The sequence below is a fragment of the Ascaphus truei genome, chromosome 4 (assembly GCF_040206685.1).
Source record: "Ascaphus truei isolate aAscTru1 chromosome 4, aAscTru1.hap1, whole genome shotgun sequence".
NCBI classification, from domain to species: Eukaryota; Metazoa; Chordata; class Amphibia; order Anura; family Ascaphidae; genus Ascaphus; species Ascaphus truei.
In genome coordinates, this window is record NC_134486.1 from 396777798 (window position 1) to 396802936 (window position 25139).

A 25139-nucleotide genomic window follows, 5' to 3' on the forward strand; every position below is an offset into this window, starting at 1 on the left:
GGTCATCATAAAAACGTGTGACCTTTACAACAACTTTAGATCGACAGAACTTGCTAATGTCCATACAGCACTTTATCAAAAAGGTTGTGAGAAATAAATGTGTCTATATCCTGTTTACACCCAGTGTACGTATTTGCAAAACAATTCATGTTGGGCCATTACATATATAGCCTGGCCTTCGGCAGCTATTGCTAATTCTGGGCCTTTCCTCTGTCAGTCCTGTTAGAACAGGCAGTGGAAAGGTTAATTCCTTCAGTTGGCCTGTTTGTGAGTTTCAGCTCTGAAGTATTGTAGCAATATTCAGAGGCGGGCCTAAGCAACCTTTGAGCATGTTAATCCAAAGGGTGGATATGGGTTGGAACACCCCCTGATGTGTGTGTGAGCCAATCGGTATCCAGCTTTGAGTTGTAATGATTCAAAGTTAGAGACACTCCCTGAGGATATTCAAATTGAGACATGTCTCCAAAAATATAGTATGTCAGTTAGTTAGTAGGAGTAGGAGAGAAGAGATTGAAGAGAGGGGACAGAGAATTGGTCTCCCCCTCTTGCCCCACCTGGGTAAGGAGGGGGGGGGGGAGTTAAGCTGCCATGAGCAGAAATGCAGAGAGCAAGATCAGGCCTATGATGTTCTGCTGTATGCTGTGTATGCTGCTCTGAATAAAGAACCACAGAAAGAAGCTGCTGTGTGTGTATCACTGTTCCTGGTGTGAGGAGAATGAAGTGTCAGTGGGGGTCTCTCCTCTGGAGACCCCAGGGGATCCCTACTGGCTGGAGGCACTGCACCACCCAGAGAGAGCAAGGTAACCTGTCCCACACCACCTCCTGTCCCTGTCCTGGTTCTCCCCACAACACCACGGAGCCCTCAGCCCTCCTGTTTACCAGCAGGTCACAGCACTCAGAGTGACCAGAAGGAGTGTACCCCCCAATCTCATGTCGGGTGGGGTACCATAGAAGGGTTACACATGCAAGCTTCGAATATTGGGATCCAACTCTCCAAAGCTCTCATCTAGATAATACAGAAAATACTCAATAGTAAAATACATACTCTATTTAATTACCACCATAAATGAAGTAACATTTATTAAAAACCACAAAAGTCAGCTTTTACTAACAACTTAAATGAAGAAATATAAGACCAGCAATAAAAAATAGACAACATGAAAATTAATAGAAAATAATGACTTTATATAAATTCACCAAGAGTTATTAATACAGTACTCCTTTCAAACCTTTGAAAGGTCTTTACCTCTGAGTAACCAAGTGTTACCTTTGAATTTGTCAAGATCAGCCTTTTAGGGATTATCCCGTGAGGATCCATTTACACGCACACCCACTGACTGCACCTGAGGTGCGAATAAAGTTTGGGACAGTGGGCACCATCCTAGTTTTCGATGGGTGTGTTTTCTGAGTCACTTAATGTTATAAATTGTCGTGTTGTCTATACATTATTGCTTGTCTTATATTTCTTATTTTTTTTTTTTTTAGTAAAAGCGAAGTTTTCGTTCACACTGTTAATTTTGCTCCTCCTAGCACCATTTCAACTGGACATCAGACTGTAGCAAGAGCTCCCCCCCCCCTCCCAATATTATTCACAAAAGTGACCCACAATAAAAGTGTATGATATTACATTACTACTTAGGGGAATATTTACCACTAAGTAGGCATTATGTGAATTGAAGAGTCAGTTCCCCTTTACATGGATACACAATCTCTAGCAAAGGAAAGTAGTATTCATAACATATTGTGCAAGGGGCAGTGATTGAACATGCTCTTCATCACTTTTACTAATACTAATGCTCCTGTAGATTAGAAATAGGAAACTGAGATATAGGCATTAAGGTTGTATAGAAAGGCAATGGCTCAGATCTCTATACAGTAACGTAAAAGCTGTCTAACCTGGATCAAGTTCACTAGAGCAAGTTCAGGATGGGGAACAGCCCAACCACAAAGGATGTGGGACCTGCAAACTTTTTTTAAAACAACCTCAGAGGGAGCAAGTGACGTCCACTATACCGCACAGTTAACCATGCGGCTACCATCCATTAGGTAAACAACTAGTTTAAAAGAACCAGTCCTCTCTTATAACAACATCATATTGATACCTGAATTTGTACTGGGGAACTTTTAAGGCAGGAATTGTCCCGGAAGGAAAAGTGAAACCTATTTAACAAAAGAAAACCTGACCAGGTACAACAACACCTGACTGAGCTACAGTATTTAGTAGACATGTGTGAACTTGCTGACAAAATAATTTTGCTGAAATGAAGATACTGTTGATATATATTTTTAATGGACTGGGGGGGGTTTGTCTGGAGAAGGATTAAAAGTGATGTTCAGTTTCCATTATGTGTAATCTGTTGTTTTCAGTTTCTATTTTGTGTGTAAGAATGTGTGTCTGGTGTAAATGGAAGATTTCGCTCCTAAGTTGATTTACGAATGTGCCTAAAGTAACGCCCATATTCTTGTGATAGTGAGAACCAGGTACCTATTCATAGCTGTTTTGAGGCTGTTCTAACCAGGTTTAATGAGCTGTAAGATGATTGGTTTAAGAATTAAGGATTGGTTAGTATAATCTGCCTAGTAACTGTTTTAGACAAAGGAACCAAGAAGGTACAAAGAGGCAGCCTGGACACTCCCTGGCAGAGAGAGTCTTGTAGACTTTTGAATGAGTATGATCATACTATACTATGTATTGAAATAAACTACTTATTATCAACTGAACCCCGTTTGTCAATTTGGAACATTGACATTGCCCAAATACGGGTTACTATGTTTTGCTCATACGTTCAAAAAAGATTGGAATTTTACCATGTCGAAAGTGAAATCAAACAAAATTATTACATTGTGCATATGAAAGCATTGTGAAAAGCAGGATTCCAAGGAGGTCCAATGTAGTGTTTGTTCCCATATACAAAGTACACGTCAACGAGATACACAAATGTAATTGTTTAACTTGTTTAACAAACAAATTATTAGCCTACAGTAATCATACAGTAAATATCTTAAGCAAGCCATTTTGTACATAACTACAGGAGCATGTGGATAGCTAGGAATACACAGCCAACTCAATAATAATAGTGGAAGAAAAATTAGCCATTTGCATCTGAAATTTACCCTATTGAATCCGCTATATAACCTCAGCAGTAGAGATTTGTGAACCGGTCATTTTTTTGCTTTGCAGAATATCCTGCAAGTTGTTAAAGAGATCTGCAAATGAGCTAAACTTTCTAGTGAAGGCTATTTATCATTCCCCAGGTTTTGAAAAAACACATGCTTCAATATTTCCTGAACATGAATATTGGCAAACACTTGCAATATTTTTTGCCAAAAATGTTCTCTTGTGTCAAAGATTTTTTTTTGGCAAAGGTATGTTTGAGAATTTTATGCAACGAATGTACAGTATGTCCAAAATGTGCCAAATTCTCAGTCTTCCACCAGGGTCTTACCATGTCCAGGTATTATTAATGTAGTATATTCTTGATTTGCCAGAACATCCTTCCCATATCAATTGCTCCCTTAGGATTTATAACACAGATGTCAGTGACATTTGCAACCAATCTAAAACATTTCTGCTGCACAATTTTGCTAATTTTATTGATTATAATGGGGAAATCAAGTATTGTGTCATACACTAATAGAGCGAATGAGAGGATTAGGATGGGGCAATAAGGAATTGAATTAGGGATCGGTGTTAAGAATGGAATATTTTATTCATCTCATCTAACAACATATACGTACACCAGGCTTCCTATCCCTTATCAGTTTCCAAAGTAGTTAAGCTAATGATTTTTCCTGCTTCAAAATCCCTTCATCTTCTGACTCTTCCCAGTGGTAAAGACACACAGTAGGAAAATGTGTGTAAAGAGATGAAAACAGGCTGTCTGACAATACTATATGGGTAAAATAGGGAATTTCATGTTGTGTCCTGTCCCTTAGACTGAACGTGCTGTGTGTTAACATCATTATTCTATCACGGTGAAGAAAAGATATGTTGTACTAATAATTAGCAAAACAGTCTGATATAGTTCTGATGCTGTACACATTTCTTTAGAAAATGATACACAACACTGGTAAACCAGAGATGTGCACCACAATGGCCCAGAATCACAAAGCTCTGTTATATCCGGGCTCATGACATACCGTTACCTAAAACAGGAGCGGACTTTCCGTTCCCTGAGATCACCGCGAAGCCTCAAAGCTGATTATACTGTATGCAAAAACACAGCAGTGTTCTTCTTTCCATTAACATCTCGTTATGTGACCTAATGATGCTTTGTGGATCTGGGCAAATATCAATAAATTAGACGTCTCTATGAACGTGCATGAAAACAATGGGGAGGTCCTTTGCCCAAAGAATTTACAATGAGTAGCCACCCAGACAATATTAGGGAGAGTTTTGGGAAAACCAAAGCGTTTTTGAGCAAAACATAATAATACTGAAATCACGTACAAATACTCTGTTATGGGTTAGAAGTCTGCTTGTTGACAATGTACTTTCCACTTACGTTTGCATTTCCAAACTGTCAAGAGGTGAAACAAAGTTACTAGGAATATATCCTTCTTTCCCAGTGAGAACTGACTTGGCAAACCACCAATCTTCATTGCTACAGAACATAAAGAGATACAAAAAATGATTAGATACTGTATTCATTTTCTATTCAGGTAGTGGTAAAACATCCCACAACTATCTTTAAAGGAGCAATCTCCAATACTGGAAGTGGTTGAGACTTTGCTTTTTTTGTAAAACTCCAGAAATTCCTTGTTATACAGTAATATTAGTAGCTTGTTCAGCATTGATATACGTAGATATCATTAGGTGTATTTATTAACGTATGCTAGCTGCAGAACAGGGATAAAATCAGCAACACAACTACATCAGATTTACCAAAGGAAAAACTCCAATTGCTTTCAATGCGATTCCTTTAATAAATAAAGACTACTAAATAACACCCCATTTTTCCTACGAGAATTTTTTTTGTATTCAATGCATGTACAGTAATATGAGTTCTAAGGAGAAATGTAAAAAATCAGGGCGCTGAATATATTAACGTTATTTTTTTCCTTACGTGTCCCTCATGTGTCTATAAAAATGTTTTGGGGAAGTACAGTGGCGGCCAGCTTTAATCTAAAGCGGCTGCCTCCGTGGTTAAAAACAGCTGCGGGCGGCGGGCGGCTATCTTCGGCCGTTTTCGGCCAATTTTCCCACGCCTCGGGCGCTTTCAATAATAAGCGCCATTAGCGCTCATCTATTGAAGCGGCCGCCGCGCGGGAAACTCCGATTCAAATCGGAGAAAAGCCCCGCGGTTGGCCCGCATTTAACCCGGCAAGCTTTAGAATAAAGCTGGCCGGGACAGTATCATGACTTCAACCTTAAGGATAAACGCTTCAATCACTGATACTGGTAGGTATCTGTATCACATTTTATTGGAGAGGAAAGTGGGAAGAACATTTGGAACGGTTTGATACCAGTATATTTATTTATATATTACACCATCGGTCCCTCTATTTTCCTCTTCTCTCCCAATTTGTTTTTTGTTTATGTTATCTGTGGTGTGTTTTATGTTGTAAGTCTCTATTAGGTCTGTCTTGTATGTACATGAGAACAGAAATCCCTCTATGTAAGCACTCAACGTCTACTCATTTTAAATAATACATATAATTGTTTATTGTTTGAAGAAGAGAAACACAAAAAGTTAAAACGTAACTTTTCCTCCTTGTTTGTGTGTATTGGAGGCACTTGTATATTAAGCACAATTTATATATTATTTAACACACAGAGGCATGCTATAATATTTCACTCCCCAGCCATTTATGTAACAGGCTGAGGGTGCAGTTTCACTCCTTTATCACCAGATAGATCAACGGAGCATGCACATTCACTGCATTAAGCCCACATACGTTCATCAACCTATATTTCTGTAATAACCCCTACAGGGACATCTAGCAGAATATGTAGGACATATACCAAATTAGGTGAAAGTACCGTACAGAGTAGGGTCTCCAGGCGCTTAGTTAGGTTTTAACTTTTTTGTTTCTCTTCTTCAAACAATAAACCATTATATGTATTATTTAAAATGAGTAGAGGTTGAGTGTTTACATAGAGGGATTTCTGTTCTCGTGTATCTTCTGTATGTCACTTCCCCATAGCACCCCTCTAGAACGTGATAATTACAGTTAGGTCCGGAAATAATTGGACACTGACACAATTTTCATAATTTTGGCTCTGTACGCCACCACAATGGATTTGAAATGAAACAACTGAGATGCAATAGAAGTGCAGACTTTCAGCTTTAATTCAAGGGGTTGAACAAAAATATTGTATGAAACGTTTAGGAATTACAACCATTTTCATATACAGTCCCCTTATTTCAGGGGCTCAAATGTAATTGGACAAATTAACACAATTATAAATAAAATGTTCATATTTAATTCTTTGTCGAGAATCATTTGCAGGCAATGACTGCTTGAAGTCTGGAACGCATGGACATCACCAAACGCTGGGTTTCCTCCTTTGCTTTGCCTTTCCTGATGCTTTTTTGCCAGGCCTTTACTGCAGCTGTCTTTAGTTGTTGTTTGTTCGTTGGTCTTTCTGCCTTAAGTTTTTACTTCAGCAAGTGAAATGCATGCTCGATCGGGTTGAGATCAGGTGATTGACTCAGCCATTGCAGAATATTCCACTTCTTTGCCTTAAAAAACTCCTGGGTTGCTTTCGCAGTATGTTTGCTTCATTCTCCATCTGTAAAGTGAAGAGCCGTCCAATCAACTTTGGTGAATTTGCTGAATCTGAGCAGACAATATATCACTATACATTTCAGAAATCATCCAGCTGCTTCTGTCTTCTGTCACATCATCAATAAACACTAGTGACCCAGTGCCATTGTAAGCCATGCATGCCCATGCCATCACACTGCCTCCACCGTGTTTTAAAGATGATGTGGTATGCTTCGTATCATGAGCCGTACCAAGACTTCTCCATACTTTTTTCTTCCCATGATTCTGGTACAGGTTAATCTTAGTTTCATCTGTCTAAAGAATGCTGTTCCAGAACTGGGCTGGCTTTTTTAGATATTGTTTGGCAAAGTCTAATCTGGCCTTTCTATTCTTGAGGCTTATGAATGGTTTGCACCTTACTGTAGGTGAACTCTCTGTATTTGCTCTCATGAAGTCTTCTCTTTATGGTAGACTTGGATAAAGATATGCCTACCTCCTGGAGAGTGTTCTTCACTTGGCTGGATGTTGTGAAGGGGTTTTTCTTTACCATGGAAAGGATCCTACGACCATCCACCACTGTTGTCTTATGTGGACGTCCAGGCCTTTTTGTGTTGCAGAGCTCACCAGTGCGTTCTTTTTTTCTCAGAATGTACCAAACTGTTGATTTGGCCACTCCTAATGTTTCTGCTACAGTATCTCTCTGATGGTTTTTTTTTTTGCAGCCTAAGGATGCCCTGTTTCACTTGCATTGAGAGCTCCTTTGACCGCATGTTGTGGGTTCACAGCAACAGCTTCCAAATGTGAATGCCACACCTGGAATCAACTCCAGGCCTTTTACCTGCTTAATTGATGATGAAATAACGAAGGAATAGCCCACACCTGTCCATGAAACAGCTTTTTAGTCAATTGTCCAATTACTTTTGGTCCCTTGAAAAAGAGGGGGCTACATATTAAAGAGATGTAATTCCTAAACCCTTTCTCCAATTTGGATATGAATACCTTCAAATTAAAGCTGATAGACTACAACTTAAGCCCATATTCATTATTTAACTGTAACTTGAATTTATTTTGTTACACAGCCGAAATAGTCCAAAACTGGAAGATAGGCCCCACTGGAAATCAGGCCCAACTTCTGATACCCTGCAGCCTGGATGGGTTCCTACATCTGCTGGCTAGGTCCCAAACCCCTGCTCAACAGATAATCCCAAGGGAAATAGGTGTGTGAGAGAGAGAGAGAGAGAGAGTTTGTGTGTGTATTTGGGGGTGGGGGGGGGGGGGTCTGAGAGGGGGCAAGAAGGGGGAGTGTGAGAGATATAAGGGAAGAGTGAGAGGAAGAGAGGGGTAGAGTGAATAAGAGAGGAGGGAGTGTGAGAGGGATTAGAGATAGAGGGGTGAGAGTGTGATAGAGAGGGGGCATATGGTGAGAGAGAGGAGAGTGTGAGAGACGGGGGGAGAGACAGATTGAACTGGACAAGCAGGTAATACTAATAATGAAATGACTGTGCATCGAAAGGGTTAATTAACCCCATATACCACTGCCATCAGACAGATCTGCATTATAATATGCGTACGCAGAGGTGGGCTGGTACATTTTATGTATCTATCTGCAAGGCTGAGTTAAATCCTCCTGTAACCATTCCCTAAAAAGGCTCACTGGCAGAAGTGAAACAAAATTGGGGAAAATCACCTTGATACATTGATGCAACGTGATGCAGAGTCCAAATGTGCAATTTCACAGGCAGTGAAGCAATTCATAACACTCAATTGACATCCCCCACTACATTTAAGGCTCTGACTCCAAGTGCCACTAACACAACAGACTTTCAGGGCAATACTGTACATACACTTACTGTTCAGATACCCAAGCAAGTTACTTTAGTGCTAATTCATTTTGCAATCTTAAGGGCCTGTTGAGAACAGTTTTGTAACACGCTTATCCTAAGGACTAATTCATTAAATGTCACTAACATAATTTCAGCAGCAGTTTATTACATGAAATATTGCCAGGAATTTTCATTATTGCCAAGTCCTATTACAATATTTTGTGAGTTTCCTATTTTCTTTCAACAGATAAAACCCTGTAGGACTCTTATGGGTTGTTGCTGTACAGTTCTGAAGTAGGAACTCATATTAAATGGAACACATTTTGCCAAGCACAGAGCACTTACTATGTTATGATCTCGAGTTTTTCTCCTTTGCGTAGTTGTAAATCCTCATTATTGACAGGAAAGTAGTCATACAAAGCAACAACAAACGTCTCGTCTATGAGAAAACAAAACATATTTGTGTATATTTCATTTTCTCAGTGGAATAGATTTTTGCGAACTCTCACGTTCCTACTGTATATTTCCCTTTACTGAACTCTCTCAGCTGCAAAACGTGGGCAAAAAAAGTGCAACCGCTGTATCAAAAAAGGTCCTAGTGATACAATGGAAGATTCATGTGATAAATATGGGGCTATTTGCTTGTCTCCAGCTGGGAGACATTAATACATAAACCCACAAAATGATTCTCTTAAAGCGGCAGAGTATGCGGCATTGCGTTTTTTCTCTTTTTTTGGGGTTAAATTACGGGTTTGAAGCAGGGGGTCCTCGGACTGAACTGTGTTAATTTAAGTTCAGGGGGACCTCCTGCTTCCAGAGATACTTACCTCCGTAGGTGCTGGTATCCCTGTGAAGTTTACGTGTTCCGGTTTTGCTGGCCAGTAGGAAGCCGCAACAGATGACATCATGGCTTCCTGAAGCCGGGATAGCCTGAAAATCTGAGTTGCCGACCCCTGCACTAGCACATCATGATTACGGGTGCTAAATCCGAATATGGCCCTTGTGTATGTGGCCCGTTACAGAGATATCATATAAGACATAATAAAAGGAAGAATAATACAGTTAGAGATAAGAGCGTAATACATGAAGTAAACATCATGAGAACGGAGTCCCTGTCTCAAAGAGCTTGCAATCTAACTGGTGGCATGCCAGTATTTTACCTCTTCTTCCTCGATCTTTTATTGTCCTGTCTGTCTGGGCTTTGCTTTTATTTATAAATACTTTGTTGGTGATTTCTTTAACCACTCACAGGGTCTTTAAAGTTGAAAAAATAGCAATGTATTGAATAAAAAGAGGGAACAAGGAAAGGAGCGCAGAGAAGGCAGGGCGTCAAAGAAATAGTTCACATTTATTTATATACATTGTAACTTAAAAACTTACAGTGAAGTTCAGCCACTTGATCGATCCAAATCCCCTCACACCGCCGACATCGACACCACGAGATCCGCAGAGTCCCCCATGCTCCAACTAACCTGGATCACCACATGTTGTCAAACCGGAAGTGAACCAGGACCTGACAAGCAGGAAGAACCTGTTCCTGTCGAGCTGCGTGCCTAACTACAGCAGCGCTCACAGTTGCTTATCTTTGGGGAGGTTCAAATGCCGAACTTATCCCACAAACACATAAAATATATCATTTAGTTTGTGGGGACTGTATGGTAGCCCTCTACGCGTTTCGCACTATTATGCGCTTCTTCAGGAGTATCCAAGCACACTGGGATGTGTCCCTTTAATAGGGTCTACACAAATGACCCCAGGTGCTTAGATTAAGGTGCATAATTTGGGCAATTGCTCTTCTGTATCAGGTGAATACTAAGATTCGGAAGATTATTTATAAACATTGGGGAGTTCTGAAAATGGACCCTATTTTGCAAACAACGTTACCTGCCAAACCCAAGGTAGTGTTTAGGAAGGCCAAAAATGTGGGAAATATTCTGGCTCCATGCGCTTTAAAAGGGCCCAATATACCTGTTCCCGGCAGTGGGAATTTCCTGGGGAAACCATTTGGAAATTACCGATGTGGGAAATGTATTATGTGCGGATTTATGTCACAAGGTAAAACATTTGTGAATGACCAATCAGGGTGGGAATATAAAATCAACCAATTTATTACATGTTTAACGAAACTGTGAGCGCTGCTGTAGCTAGACACGCAGGTCTAACAACAGGAACAGGTTCTTCCTGCTAGTCAGCTCCTGGTTCACTTCCGGTTTGACAACACGTGGTGATCCAGGTTAGTTGGAGCAGGGGATCTCGTGGTGTCGATGTCGGCGGTGCGAGGGGATTTGGATCGATCAAGTAGCTGAACTTCACTGTAAGTTTTTAAGTTACTATGTGTACAAAGAAAAGTGAACTATTTCTTTGACGTCCTGCCTTCTATGCGCTCCTTTCCTTGTTCTATGTTTGCTGTGACCGGTTGATCGCCGGTGAGTTTTGGAGCAGCGGGAAGAAGAGGACCAGGCAGCTGAGAATACCTGACAAGCGCGGTCTCAATACTTTCTTTATTGAATAAAAAGATCAATGTTTCAGTCGAATTTTGGACCTTTGATCAATGTCCACGAGTGGACCAAACCATTGATTTATTTATTCAATAAATTGCAATTTTTTTTTCCACTTAAAGACGTTATCAGTCCCAGCATTTCAACAATCTATTTCATATACGGATCCCTCCTGGATGTCGCTGGCCGTGCACCCGTGAACGTGTATACAGTCCAACAACATCGTCTGTGCTCCTATCCTAATTACATGGTGATGTATTTAAACCCTTGGCCAGAGGTTCAGCCCTGCTTAGCAACATACATTGATATTGCAGTAATGTGTAAGCGTGCAGTAATGTGTAAGCGCTCCATCATGTTAACCAGATGTAACAAAAACAGCACCAGATTTGTTTTTATTTATTTTAAACATGTTGCTTTTAATGGTATTCATTTTCCTAAATACATTTGATGCTGTTTTTTTTTCTGCTCCAGTTTTGCATACTACATTTAAAATGCATATACTGAAATTAGCATTCAGGTTCCAAGAAACAAATATCGTATGCTTCAGTATATAAATAGGGTTGCCCATGAAATGTGCTTCCTACCTTGTTTTGATTGCTTGGTTTGAAGTCCGGTGTCTTTGGGCCGGGTTTTGGGGATCTGTAGCCAAAACAGGAAATTATATGTCAGTGAGGAGTACTTGTCAGAATTGGTAATTATTTCGCTTATTGATTACAATCTGCACATCTCATTTGAAATTAATCCGTAATAAAAGTGTTTGGCTCGCTGACAGGAGATGTTAGTGTGGTTTTCGGTGACAGCCCTTTGGGTTAGAGAGACTGAGTTACATACTGTAACAGATCGAACAATATAACTTGGAGAATGCTTAATGTGGTGCAGTTAGCTAGATTTCGAGCTGTGGGAACAATAATAGATTAAACAAATGGGGGTTATCAATGTCTCTTTGGCGCAAAATTGGGACAAAACTGGAGTAACAAAATTGCACCATTTAAAAAAAAAAAAAATTCTAATAGGATACAAAAGGATCTATTGCGGGTATTTGTTTGGTGTTTCAAATGGAGCAGGTTTTCACGATATCCCAACTTGAGCATAGGTGGCTCAAGGAAAAGACTGAGCCTCTGATTGAGCCACCTGTGCTGAAGCAAGGACTGATTGAATCACCTGTGCTGAAGCAGGGAGTGATTGAGTCACCTGTGCTGAAGGTGGGATATCCTGATAACCTGACCTGCTGGTGGGGCTTGAGTTAAGCCCCCATGCCATATTGAACACCAAACAGTGCAACTGGAGTGAAATTGCATCAAGTTTCATTATTTTTGTGTTTGAGTGTCTTGGCTTCAGTGAGGTCCCTACTGTATCTCACCGTAGAGAAAAGTGTATTTACACGCACTGCTCAGTTTTTTGGAGCAGAGCTGCACAACAGTTTCTGAATTTTAAATATACACCACTTCAGATATGGAGGATTTCGGGGGGCAAATCAAAGGGAACAATGATTGCTCACAGAGACAGACTGTGATACATCTCATTATAATATGTGCAACATGTAACTCGTCTCCAACTTCTCCGACACTCTCCAAAGTGCAAGCTAGGGCAGCCAGAGCAACATTAGAGCCAAATAATTTGATACATAAGTATAGTATGTGAAGAATAACAAAATGCACGGGGTTTGTGCTGAAATTGCCATGGTTTGTTTTCTTATCCCAGTTTTGCAGCCATGAGACTGATAAATATCGATGGCCTGGTACTTTTCTGTAGTACTTTATTTACAAAGTACGTTGGGTCATTTATCGAAGTCTCACAGCTGTAAAAGTAAAGCAAAAGAAATGCAGAAGACTTACCAGGAGCACGTTTTCCCATTGAAACCAATGAGAATGTTCTCTGGTACAATACAGTCGCTTTAGATTTGCCCTAGATTTGAAGACGCAAGACTTTGATAAATGATCCCCAAGAAGGTATAAAAAATGCACAGATGCGCACCAGGGATTAATGAAAGATAATTTATTAAAAATGTACACAAATACTGAGGGGATCCAACACCACCTCAGAAGAAAGGCTAAGCAGCTAAATAGCTAGGTAACACCAGAGAGAACCTCTAATTGTAACTAAACCCTAAGCTGCACAGCATACAGTTTACAATAAAAATGCATAAGAAATAAAACATGAAAAAAACCATGAAAACAACCTATCTAACGATTTATAATGAAACCGCCGTAGGATAGAACAACTGGCAAGGGGAGACGGACACTCACACTGAGACAGGCAGCAGGGTCGCGGTGACTGCAGAGGATCCGGATCTCGGCACCGCGAAGGTGGAAAAAGCAGCTGCTGTCCCCTGTAGGCTCCGTCACAGCTTGCCAACAAACACGCGCAGGATTACCTGTCGTGACCTCTACGCGTTTCGCACCACGTGCTTCGTCCCCAAGAAGCACCAACACTTTCTTTACAAATATTCATTTTTACTAAATATTTAAAGAAAATTTGATTCATTTAAACCCACCCCCACCGGCCCATTTCTGTTTTAACTATAAATGTGCAATACTGTATATCTTTCTGGGATCAGAGCGAACAAGCTTTTGTGAGCTGGCTTAGGACCTCTTGAAATCCATTTTCTTTGATTGAATATGGCAGATTTTTGCACTGGTTTTGTCCAACTTTTGTAACTGGGAGACTTTATTAAATAAACTCCATTGGCCTTAAAGACGATTAAGTGTAACAACCTACTGTAGTTCCAATACGTTTGTATGATTATGGAGGCAATTTATGAACGTCTGTATGTAAAACTGGGGGAAAAATGGCACGAATAAAGACTCCATTGGGGGGGATGTATCTTAACAAATTTGGAGCAAAACGTACACAAACTGCGTTATTTTCATCTGGCGTCAATGTCGCAAGGTCTTTGCTCCAAGTTTTGCGGCGTTTACATCACCTTGAGTTTTGGGGAGTGACAATAGGAGGAGCTACATGACGCGCTGATTATAATGAGATGTAGCAGACCCTGCGTCTCTCTATTTGAGAAGGAGAAAAACTGGAAGAGCACTACTGTAGGTATCAAAAAGTAGGGTGCGTATCCCATAAAAAGATTATTTCTGGTCATGGAAAAACAAGGGAATGGAGAGCCCTACCAACGTTTCACGCTTCACAGAGCGCTTTCTCAAGGAAGAGAAAGAGAAAGCACTCTGTGAAGCGTGAAACGTTGGTAGGGCTCTCCATTGCCCTGTTTTTCCATGACCAATAAATAATCTTTTTATGGGATACGCATCCTCCTTTCTACTTTTTTGATACCTACAGTAGTGCTCTTCCAGTTTTTCTCCTTCTCTACTAGCCTACCCCTTGGATGGAAGCACACCTGGGAACCCCTCACCTTGGGATCGCATGGACTGTGCAGCACTCAGAGTGAGTCAATCGCTTGCTACATGTTTTCCTGTTCAGGACTTTATTTAGACAATTGGTACACTATAGGGTGTTATTATGCTCAGTCTTCCTGGTGTTATTGTTAACAACAGCGTCACTTATTAGTGAGCTTACCATCCGGGACTGCAACCCTGTACCTGTCTTCTATCAAGTTTATGTTTAGGGGTCCCCCCTACAAGTATCTGGTTATTCATTCATTCATTTATCCTACTGTTGGGGTCTTTAGCATTACGCAGTCACATAGTCTGTCTCTCTATTTGAGTCAAAATAGTTTGCCAGGTCTGAGGTGGCGTAAATGTTTCTTGCCAGCAATTTGCGTCAGATGTCAGAGACACTTTCATACTGTACATTTGACGTGAGCTGAAAATGTAGCAATACATCAAAACAAACTTTTATGCGCACTGTCTATACCGGGGGTCTGAAACTCAGTCCTCAAGGGTAACAACAGGCCAGGTTTTATGGATATCCCTGATTCAGCACAGATGGGTCAATCAGTGGCGCAGTCTCCGTCTTCAACTGAGCCACTGATTGAGCCACCTGTGCTGAAGCAGGGATATCCCTAAATACTGGCCTGTTGGTGGCCCTTGAGGACTGAGTTTGAGACCCCTGGTCTATACATTGATACATCTCCCCCCAATGAGTGTCATGTTCTAACGATAAATTGCGAATGAAGAACTTTGCGCTGCTTGTAGATAACTGGCCGTAAAAAGCCTTCCAACTGTTATATTAACAAGAAAAAAAAATGTGCCCCATATTAACAATGGAGGGCACTTGTGTAGGGGGGTGACCATAACATTTCAATATCACACCTCTTTTGTTGGGTTGGGATGTATTTACATTTGCATGCAATGAACAAGCAATGGGCACAGAATGCAAAATCTGATCTAAAAAATCATGGAAAAACTTCAGAAAAAAATGCCAGCTAAATTTCAAGCTATTAGCTGGGGTTTGGGAATTGGCACCAATTTCTGGTGTTTACGCACTAACCAGTTTAAAAAAAAAGCCTACTTGCTTTCCATGTTAACATACATGTGCCAAATCCTCCAATTCCTGAGATTTCCATTTGTTCTTCCTTATGTGGGTTTTATTTCCAGCGTTCACTGTCTTTTTTAAATATATACTGTATATATGTGTATATGAAACATGCTGTACTTACAGGAGGGGTCTGGAAAGTCTTGTAAAATGTCTTAGGTTGGAGTTCATCTTTTCTTCGGAAGTGCTTTTTGCTGCCCACCAAACCCATCCTTAAGGAAAAACATATAATAACAGTTTAGCGCCTAACGTTAATTAAATAAGATGACCACATATGGTGTATTTGCATGTCTCAAACAGGAGCAATTGAAAAGATTGGCAGAACACTGCAGGATATTTAAATGAAAAGATGAAGATGGGGCTCACATGTAAAAAAATAGATTCTTTATTGGATCATGACAGACCCCAGCATAGTAAAACAAATTACACCTACGCGTTTCGGGCAAAAAGCCCTTTATCCCGTCTTTCTCCATTATCGCTTAGCAAACAGGGCTTCCACTGCAGCCAGGGATTCTGGGTAATGACATGAAAAGGAGCACATTGTGTCACTCTGTACTTCTCATCCATTTTAACATGGAGCTCTAAAAGCTTATATCTGCTGTTTTACACAGCTTTTCAGCACAGCATGGGTTAAAGAAGCGCAGAGCCAGTAACCCTACTCAGAGACAGCTTTTCTGACCTTTTGGGTCTCAGTGTGAGGTTTGTTTCTGGATATGCAACGTGAAGCTGGTATGTCTAATTAGCACATTTTTGCAGTAGCATCGCTTGATTTCATATGGAGATTTTATCTCTCAGATATCTGGTGCAATTCTTTTGCTCTGGTTTTGCAGCTGGGAGACTTTAGTCAATTACTGCATAAAGGAGGCTATCTATGTATACTGGCGCAAACATGTACAAATGTAAAAATTGGGAGGGGAGGAGGGGGTTTGAATATCATAGATGTAGAAAAACTGTATGTTTGGCCAACATAACACTGTAGGTAAAAATACAAAGGGAAACCCCCCAGAAATAGGTAAAGTATAGTACAGTCTTGTATTAAAAAAATCAAAATTATTTCAGGAACAGTGGAGAGTCCATGTTGGACCTTTCATCACACCAATTTTTGACCTTTTTATCATGTCCATTTTGGACCTTTCATCATATCCATGTTGGACCTTTTATCAATTCCATGTTGGACCTTCCATCACATTCATGTTGGACCTTCCATCACATTCATGTTGGACCTTCCATCATGTCCATGTTGGACCTTCCATCACGTCCATGTTGGACCTTCCATCACATCCATGTTGGACGTTTCTTCACGTCCATGTTGGTCCTTTCTTCATGTCCATGTTGGACCTTTCATCACGTCCATGTTGGACCTTTCATCACATCCATGTTGAACCTTTCATCGCATCCATGTTGGACCTTTCTTCACGTCCATGTTTGACCTTTCTTCACGTCCATGTTGGACTTGACAGGTTGTACTCTCCACTGTTCCTCAAATAAATGAGATTTTTGACTGTTGTGACTACAATATACAGTATACATTACCAGATTTATCAAAGACAAATGTATGTATAAAGCATCACTGTAAGTGTTTTTTTTCCGTAAAACAGATGCACAAAATGATATCAATTTAGTGCGTCTCTGTGCCCCAATGTATAATAAAATAGTATACTGTATCTGTGTGGTGTGAGCACCAACTTCTTTTACACATGCGCCAAAAGATAACATCCAAACTCTAACCCAAACCCTGGCATTATATTCTTCTTTGTGTAAAAGAAGTTGACATAATGACATAATATTAATATACTGTATGTCATTTTAAACAACAAGTCAAAATTGTCTGTCAATTTTTCTGGCGTAAAAAGATGGAAGTAAAGGCAAACGGTTTTATTGCATTACTTAAGATCATGAATAATGAACAACATAATGTATGCTGCTAATGATTTCAGGAGAGAAATAGATTTTTTTACGCAATGCAGTCTTTTCAGTTTGTTTAAAAAAAAAACAATTCTTTATGCATAGCAAAATCTTACTGAAAACATGAATGTTTATTGATGAATCTGTTTTATGTATCTGTTTTTTAGCCTGTTTTTCAACTGGGAGACTATGATAAATAGCACCCAAAATAAAATGGAGCGTTCACTAAGCAGCAAACTTGTCAATGCAGAAACATCACTTTGTAGGAAATTGATATTGACACAACAAGGTCTGACGAGAGGGGACATCATAACTATTTACCTTATATGTATGTATGTGTGTATGTATGTATGTATGTATGTATGTATGTATGTATGTATGTATGTATGTATGTATGTATGTGTGTATGTATGTATGTTTGTGTGTCCTTGTTTATATCCATCCATTTACATAGTGCTCTACAGCAGTAATACATGTGACATAATAAGCTCAACCCCCTTATAACGCTGTGCTTGGGGTCCAAAGAATCACATCGCGCTATAAGCGGATCATGTTAGATCATGTTAGAAATAATGTACAATTGTATGCATTGTACAATAATACCAATAATACCAATAATGGTATTCCACAATTGGGAGCCCTGCTTGCATCGTGTTATAAGTGGATTCGCGTTGTAACGGGGTTGAGCTGTATTATAACACAATGGGAATAAGCACTTCAGACATAAAACAATAAGGGCTAGGGCTACTGGAAGGATTGCATACTGGGCAGCTCCGATACCTGCTAATAGAACAAGGAGTCCTTCAGAATCACGATCAAGGAGCTGTGGGAGTTGACAGTGAGAGCTCTATACGGAACGCCGGGAGATCACCGACACCGCAGATCTAATAATAATAATAGATTGTTCTTGTATAGCGCTGCTTTACTCACTGAGCCACTCCCTGAAAGAGGCTCGGAGCGACCTTAATACGTCCCAAGACGTTTTTCTTTCACTTACGTTTGTGAGTGCAATGTTTGATTTTTATATCTTTTTATTCTAGTAAAAGATTTTACACTATGGATTCTCTCTTTCTTTAATCTCTAAGCCAGGCCTGCACAACTCGTAAAGTGAGAAGGACTGAACTGCACGGGTAAAATCATCATCATTATCATCATCATCATCATCATCATCATCATCATCATCATCATCATCATCATCATCATCATCATCATCATCATCATCATCATCATCATCCTCATCCTCATCATCATCATCATCTCTCCTCCAGCACCTCTCATCATCATCATCCTCATATATCTCCTCAGCACCTCTCATCATCATCCCCATATATCTCCCCCAGCACCTCTCATCATCATCCTCATATATCTCCCCCAGCACCTCACATCATCATCCTCATATCTCCACCAGAACACCTCACTATCAACCTTTGCGATGCTCCCTGTCTATCTCTCATACCCCCATCTCTCCCCCTCACCCACACACAAAATACTCCCCCTCCACATCAAACACACAATAACCCCCTGCACACCACACACATCCCACCCCCCCTGCACCTCACATCCCTCTCCCCCTGCACCTCACATCATTCTCCCGCCCCTGCACTTCACATCACTCTCCCCCCTGCACCTCACATCACTCTTCAGCCCCTGCACTTCACATCACTCTCCCCCTGCACCTCAAATCACCCCCTTGCACCTCACATCACTCTCCCCCCTTGCACTTCACATCACTCTCCCCCCTTGCACCTCACATCACTCTTCCCCTTTGCACCTCACATCACTCTCCCCCCTGCACCTTACATCACTCTCCCCCATGCACCTCAAATCACCCCCATGCACCTCAAATCACCCCCTTTGCACCCCAAATCACCCCCCTTGCACCTCACATCACTCTACCCCCTGCACCTCACATCACTCCCCATGCACCTCAAATCACCCCCTTGCACCTTAAATCACCCCCTTGCACCTCAAATCACCCCCTTGCACCTCAAATCACCCCCCTGCACCTCAAATCACCCCATTGCACCTCAAATCAACCCCCCTGCACCTCCAATCAACCCCCCTACACCTCCAATCACTCCCCCTGCACCTCCACCCCCTGCATCTCTAATCACCCCCTGCACCTCCAATGACCCTTCATAATCTCCCCCAGCAACTTTCAGCAGCCCCCCCCAGCACCCTTCATAATCTCCCCCCTGCACCTTACATCACTCTCCCCCATGCACCTCAAATCACCCCCATGCACCTCAAATCACCCCCTTTGCACCCCAAATCACCCCCCTTGCACCTCACATCACTCTACCCCCTGCACCTCACATCACTCCCCATGCACCTCAAATCACCCCCTTGCACCTCAAATCACCCCCTTGCACCTCAAATCACCCCCTTGCACCTCAAATCACCCCCCTGCACCTCAAATCACCCCATTGCACCTCAAATCAACCCCCCTTCATCTCCAATCACTCCCCCTGCACCTCCAATCAACCCCCTGCACCTCCAATCACTCCCCCTGCACCTCCACCCCCTGCATCTCTAATCACCCCCTGCACCTCCAATGACCCTTCATAATCTCCCCCAGCAACTTTCAGCAGTCCCCCCAGCACCCTTGATAATCTCCCCCAGCACCTTTCAACAGCCCCCCCAGCACCCTTCATAATCTCCCCCAGCACCTTTCAGCAGTCCCCCCAGCACCCTTGATAATCTCCCCCAGCACCTTTCAACAGTCCCCCCCAGCACCCTTCATAATCTCCCCCAGCCCCTTTCAGCAGTCCCCCCCAGCACCCTTCATAATCTCCCCCAGAACCTTTCAGCAGTTCCCCCCAGCACCCTTCAGCAGTCCCACTTATCCTCAACTCCCCCCCCCCAGGAGGTTTTAGCTGTGCGGCTACCATTACCAGGGCAAGATGAAGCGCGAGTTAAGAAACACGCTCTAGCAGCCGACCCTGGAAGCTCCGGGTCACACTGCTAGAGCGGGCTTGGGGGGAGAAGGGGGTAGTGCGTCCGCGCGTCAACTGCAGCTTCTGGAGCAGGCTCGGCGGGGGAGGAGAGTGAGAGGAGAGAGATCGCGTCAGTGCGTGAGCGCGTCAGTGCGTGATCGCATGAGCGCGTCACCGCGTCACCCTACCAAGGAAGGGAAGGGGAGGCGGATGGGAGATGGAAGGGAAGGGGAGACGGAGAGGGCTGTCGCGGGCCGTCGCGGGCCGTCGCGAGCCGCACAGGGAGTCCCAGTGGGCCGTATGTTGTGCAGGCATGCTCTAAGCTATTATAGAGGACCTTTTCATATACAAAGGATCATCCATCTGCTTTGGATTCTCTTCTCCAGACTTTTGGAAAGTCTGAATCTTTGGAGCGGCGTCTAATCAAAGGACTGCAAGGTATTTCTTTAGAAAAGGGAAAAGGAAGCGCTAACATGTATTCCTATCAAACATGACAAGATGAAATACTACAAACTCTACGGAATTCTATCAAAAACAGGGAATTTACATACAGATATTGTTTGTCAGATAGTCCAGTCTCTGGTGGGAATCCCAAAAGGAAATATCTTAGTCCCACTGACGGAGTCTGTCAGGGAAGCTAGGAGTGAAACGCGTTGGGTTGTCCTGCATAGGCCACCATATTTTCCATATCCCTCCACTGAGTAGTTTTCTGATTAATCAACATTTTATTATATTTCTCTGGGCCTCCCTTTGTATGGCAAGGAATCGTTATGCCAATCCTTTTATTAAACTATTCATAGTTGGATTTTTGCAGAGCACCACCTGTTTTGCCATTATAAGTGTGCCGTTATGTTCCTGTACTGTATGTACGTTATGGCAGCACCTTCAGTGATCAGACTGTTTGCTGGTACATGTACTTGTTGAAATGTTAAATGTCAACACACCTCAGCAGAAACTGCTAAAAAACTAAGGACTGCTAAAAAGCCAACTACAAAGTAGTACAACCCTTCATAAAATGGCCATCGTACAGATGTGGCTGGTGTGTGACTGCCGTATGACGCATAGTTGCTTGAAATGAAGTTTGACGCATTGTATCATTAAATACCCGATTGATACAATTGAAAAGAAATCAGAATATTTTTTTTTTTAATAAATAGTATTTGTAAATATAAGTAGCTGAAATCTCCTTGCTCAGCGAGTATTGTAAAGTAATTTAATAAAAGGTGCATTAACAGGATAATTGAAAGAAATATTTACAAAAGGGAAAACAGTCTCTGTATATTGCACTCAGTTATGATGTGAGATATATGGAACTATATTTAAAATTAACTTTTAATACACAAGTTAAAATAATATCAAATAATACAACATGGACTTAACAGTGAATGAAGATATACAGTGAAGCACGCACAACATAGAAACGATGTGCCTGAACCAAACAGATGGGTGAAACTAAGTTAGAACTGGGTATTTCAAAACAATCTGAGCCCCACAAAGATGTGGACTAATGGGTTCAATTGTAAGAGCACCGCGGTGTATTTGTATGAAACCCACTAAGTGTGAGGTAGAAATTGCAGATGTAAAAATCAGACGAGTTTCAAAGACTAAGCTGTGTAGCCTGGTGGTAAATATGAACCTGCCAATCATCACTGCTGCCAGTCGCAGCACTCTAGATCTGGAATTATTTATTATTCAAGTCACAATAATGTGAGCGTTGAAGTGGTATTCAGTATTTACATTGTTGTTTGACTTCAAGACAGTGCATGATCATGGTGACAGCATATAGCCGGTCTTTCTGGACATCATTGATGCAGGTGCCTCGACTGTCAGTGGAAATTAGGCTTATTTATAGGCTCTAATAATACCCCACAATAGTGTGAGAATTACATTGGCCAGGCATGACCATTTTAACCAAAGTTTTACAATATTAGGGCAATTTGATAACAAAATCCACAAAGTGAGGACGGTTAAAATCTTTGCCCTTTTAGGTTTAATCGTTCATCCCACAACGCGGTGTAAAATATAGTGTTTCCATAGTTTTTATTTGACTTGCCTAGAGTTTCGTCCCATATGAAACATATTGTGAAGCGGACTTGTCTGTGCTGGAGGAGATGTTTGTCCCATTTAATTAAATACAGCTGAACTCTTCGCCAGCACATGAAAGACACCATCACATCTCCTGTTTGAAGGGGTAGTGGCACCGATGACAAAAGTAAACTAATTACAGTGACAAATTGATGTCATTTAATACCCTTATATTTTAAAGACTATATTAAGCATATATTGAATGTTCTTAACATTTTGAGGTTGTTTAACAAAGTCTCTCCACTGCAAAACTAGAGCAATAAAAGAGTGTCCAAAACTATGAAGAAATGTTGTCCATTGTTCTTTAATTTCAGGTGAAATATTTGTCCACCGGTTTTCCCCAGCAAGGAGATTTCAATAAATACCCCCTTTATTTTATTGCTATATGCCTGCCAACATGTGCCCATCCTGGGGGTCATTTATCAAAGTCTCCTTGCTGGGGAAAACCAATGCAGAACAAATGGGAATGTTGCAATGTTTCAATGTGGATGTTTTTTCTTGGTGCAGATATTGTGCCTTTTGTAGCTTAAAAACGTTGATAAACAGACCCCACTGATGTGTAACTGTGAATAACCTTTCAAATTAACCCCACCCTTCAAGATAGCAGATGTGACAGAAACCAAAACCACAGTGTCAACAACACACTACAAAGAAATATACATGTACAGTACATATTATTTATTAGACTTACAAAACTGGTCAGACTATACTTAATTCTTTTGCTTCCAAACTATCTGTAGATAGTAGCTGTTTATCCAAACTAGCGGTTTAAATCTCTGTCCTGATTACTCCATTGTCTGCCAATGATTCCTTACACATGGCTAGCAGGTGTACAAGAGTAAAATGATACAATTATATGATGAAACTATGTATAGTGTATGATTATCATATACAGCTATTCTCAATATATTCATAGACCCAATCCCCTCCTTGGCCAACAATATATTGCTTTGGCATTCACAGGCGTTCAACCATCTTGGACCATGCTGAGAAAATGCCTGGCTGCTTTACTGAAATATGCCCCAATTGCCCCTTCTTTGTGTGGCCATGCCACCACACATACCGTCCCCTTTTTCACACCTTCACAGAAAGCACCAAGTAGGTGAGAATGGCCACAGCATTGTATTCACAGTCTTATACTGCACTTGAACACATATTTCAATCTGACTTTTTGAGACTTGAAAATTGGATTTCCCAAAACAAACTGTTTTTAAACACCGATAAGACTGTAACAATGGTATTTGGGGAAGTTCTTCCCGCAGCGTTTGCTAATGCAGCACACAAGAGCACACAGTACACAGCACCCAGCAGATTCGTGACAAATGTTTACGAATTTGCCACAAATCTGCTGGGTGCTGTGTACTGTGTGTGCTGTTGTGTGCTGCATTAGCACACGCTGCGGGAAGAACTTCCGCGTATGCGCGCGCGCAACCAGCAATACACGTGGAGTCAGTGTTGGGACCCGTCTAGCGGAGACGGCATGTAGAGTATTCCGGAGCGGCGCATACAAACGGAGGTGATACCGGATAGTGTACCTAGCGTCGGCAGTCACACGTGGGGAGGAGAGCCCCCACAACCCGGTCCCATGGTTGGTCAGCCTGGAGAAAGACGTCCAATACTGTGCCTGAATTTTTCCTGCTTATTGTGAGTAGGGTTCCAATTTTTCTCCACCGAAGCAGTATTCATTAGTTCATACTCCCTGCACATGCTTTATTTTATTGTGTATGCATATTAATGTATTCATTTAATTAAATTAATCTTGTCCAGTTCATAGGTGTTACTGTGTGTTGTCCATAAGTGAGGTTTTTGTTAGTCTAAGTTTGTCTAGTGTTGTAAGTGTGTTTGTCCTATCAACACTTAATTTGGTATACACTATGATTGGTTGATTTCTTTTTCTCTTTCACATATTGTGATGTCACCTGCGAGATACGTCTGAAGGACTACAGGTTTCCAAGATTGGACTCAAATATATATGGACTACAGGTTTCCAAGATTGGACTCAAATATATATGGACTACAGGTTTCCAAGATTGGATTTAACCGGATTATTTGTTTGTATTTGTCTAGGTTGGCCTTATAGGTCATTTTTATTCCAGGCAGCCTTCCTTATAGTTTTAAGGCATTAGGTCATTTACCACGGGTGTGCTACTGGCGGGTGGCAAAGAGGACGTGCCCCCACCAGCTTGGCCTTAAATTGGGCTCTCTTGACCCCTCCCCTAGATCGGGGAGGGCGGTGCGGGGGTGGGCCAGCGGGGAGGAAGGCCAGATCCCCCTCGTCATGAAACCCCCCCGCCCATGGCTGAGGGTGGTTGCTTTTCTTTCTTTTCACGTTCACAATGGTATTTGGGACCAAGGCTATATTTTTAAAGCTTCCAATGATTGAGCTCCAGATCAGATCCAAAGCCAATACAGTATATTTGTACTTAAAGTATTTTGATACAGAGGAAGGCAAACAAAAAAGCCCTGTAACATATCATCTAATAATACAGCTCAACCCCCTTATAACGCTGTGATTGGGGTCCAAAGAATCACATTGCCCTATAAGCGGATTGCATTAGAAATATTGAACAATTGTATGCATTATACAATAAAGTATTTAAGATACCTATAATCGTGTTGTAAAGTATTCATAAATACAAAAATTGGGAGCCATGCTTGCATCGCGTTATAAGCGGATTCGCGTTGTAACGGATCGCGTTATAACGGGGTTGAACTGTATCTCATAAGGGGAAAAATAAATC

General features: G+C 41.4%; 1 protein-coding gene across 1 annotated transcript in view; it reads right to left on the minus strand.

The window, feature by feature from the left end:
• BLK (BLK proto-oncogene, Src family tyrosine kinase) overlaps positions 1 to 25139 on the minus strand; it is a 76051-nt gene that overhangs the window by 46096 nt on the left and 4816 nt on the right. The window contains exons 2-5 of the mRNA XM_075598609.1: positions 15597 to 15684; positions 11617 to 11671; positions 8880 to 8973; positions 4506 to 4604 (exon numbers count right to left, since the gene is read on the minus strand). Of these exons, the coding sequence (XP_075454724.1) occupies positions 4506 to 4604; positions 8880 to 8973; positions 11617 to 11671; positions 15597 to 15683 (335 nt within the window). The 5' untranslated portion in view covers position 15684. The remainder of the gene's footprint in view (positions 1 to 4505; positions 4605 to 8879; positions 8974 to 11616; positions 11672 to 15596; positions 15685 to 25139) is intronic.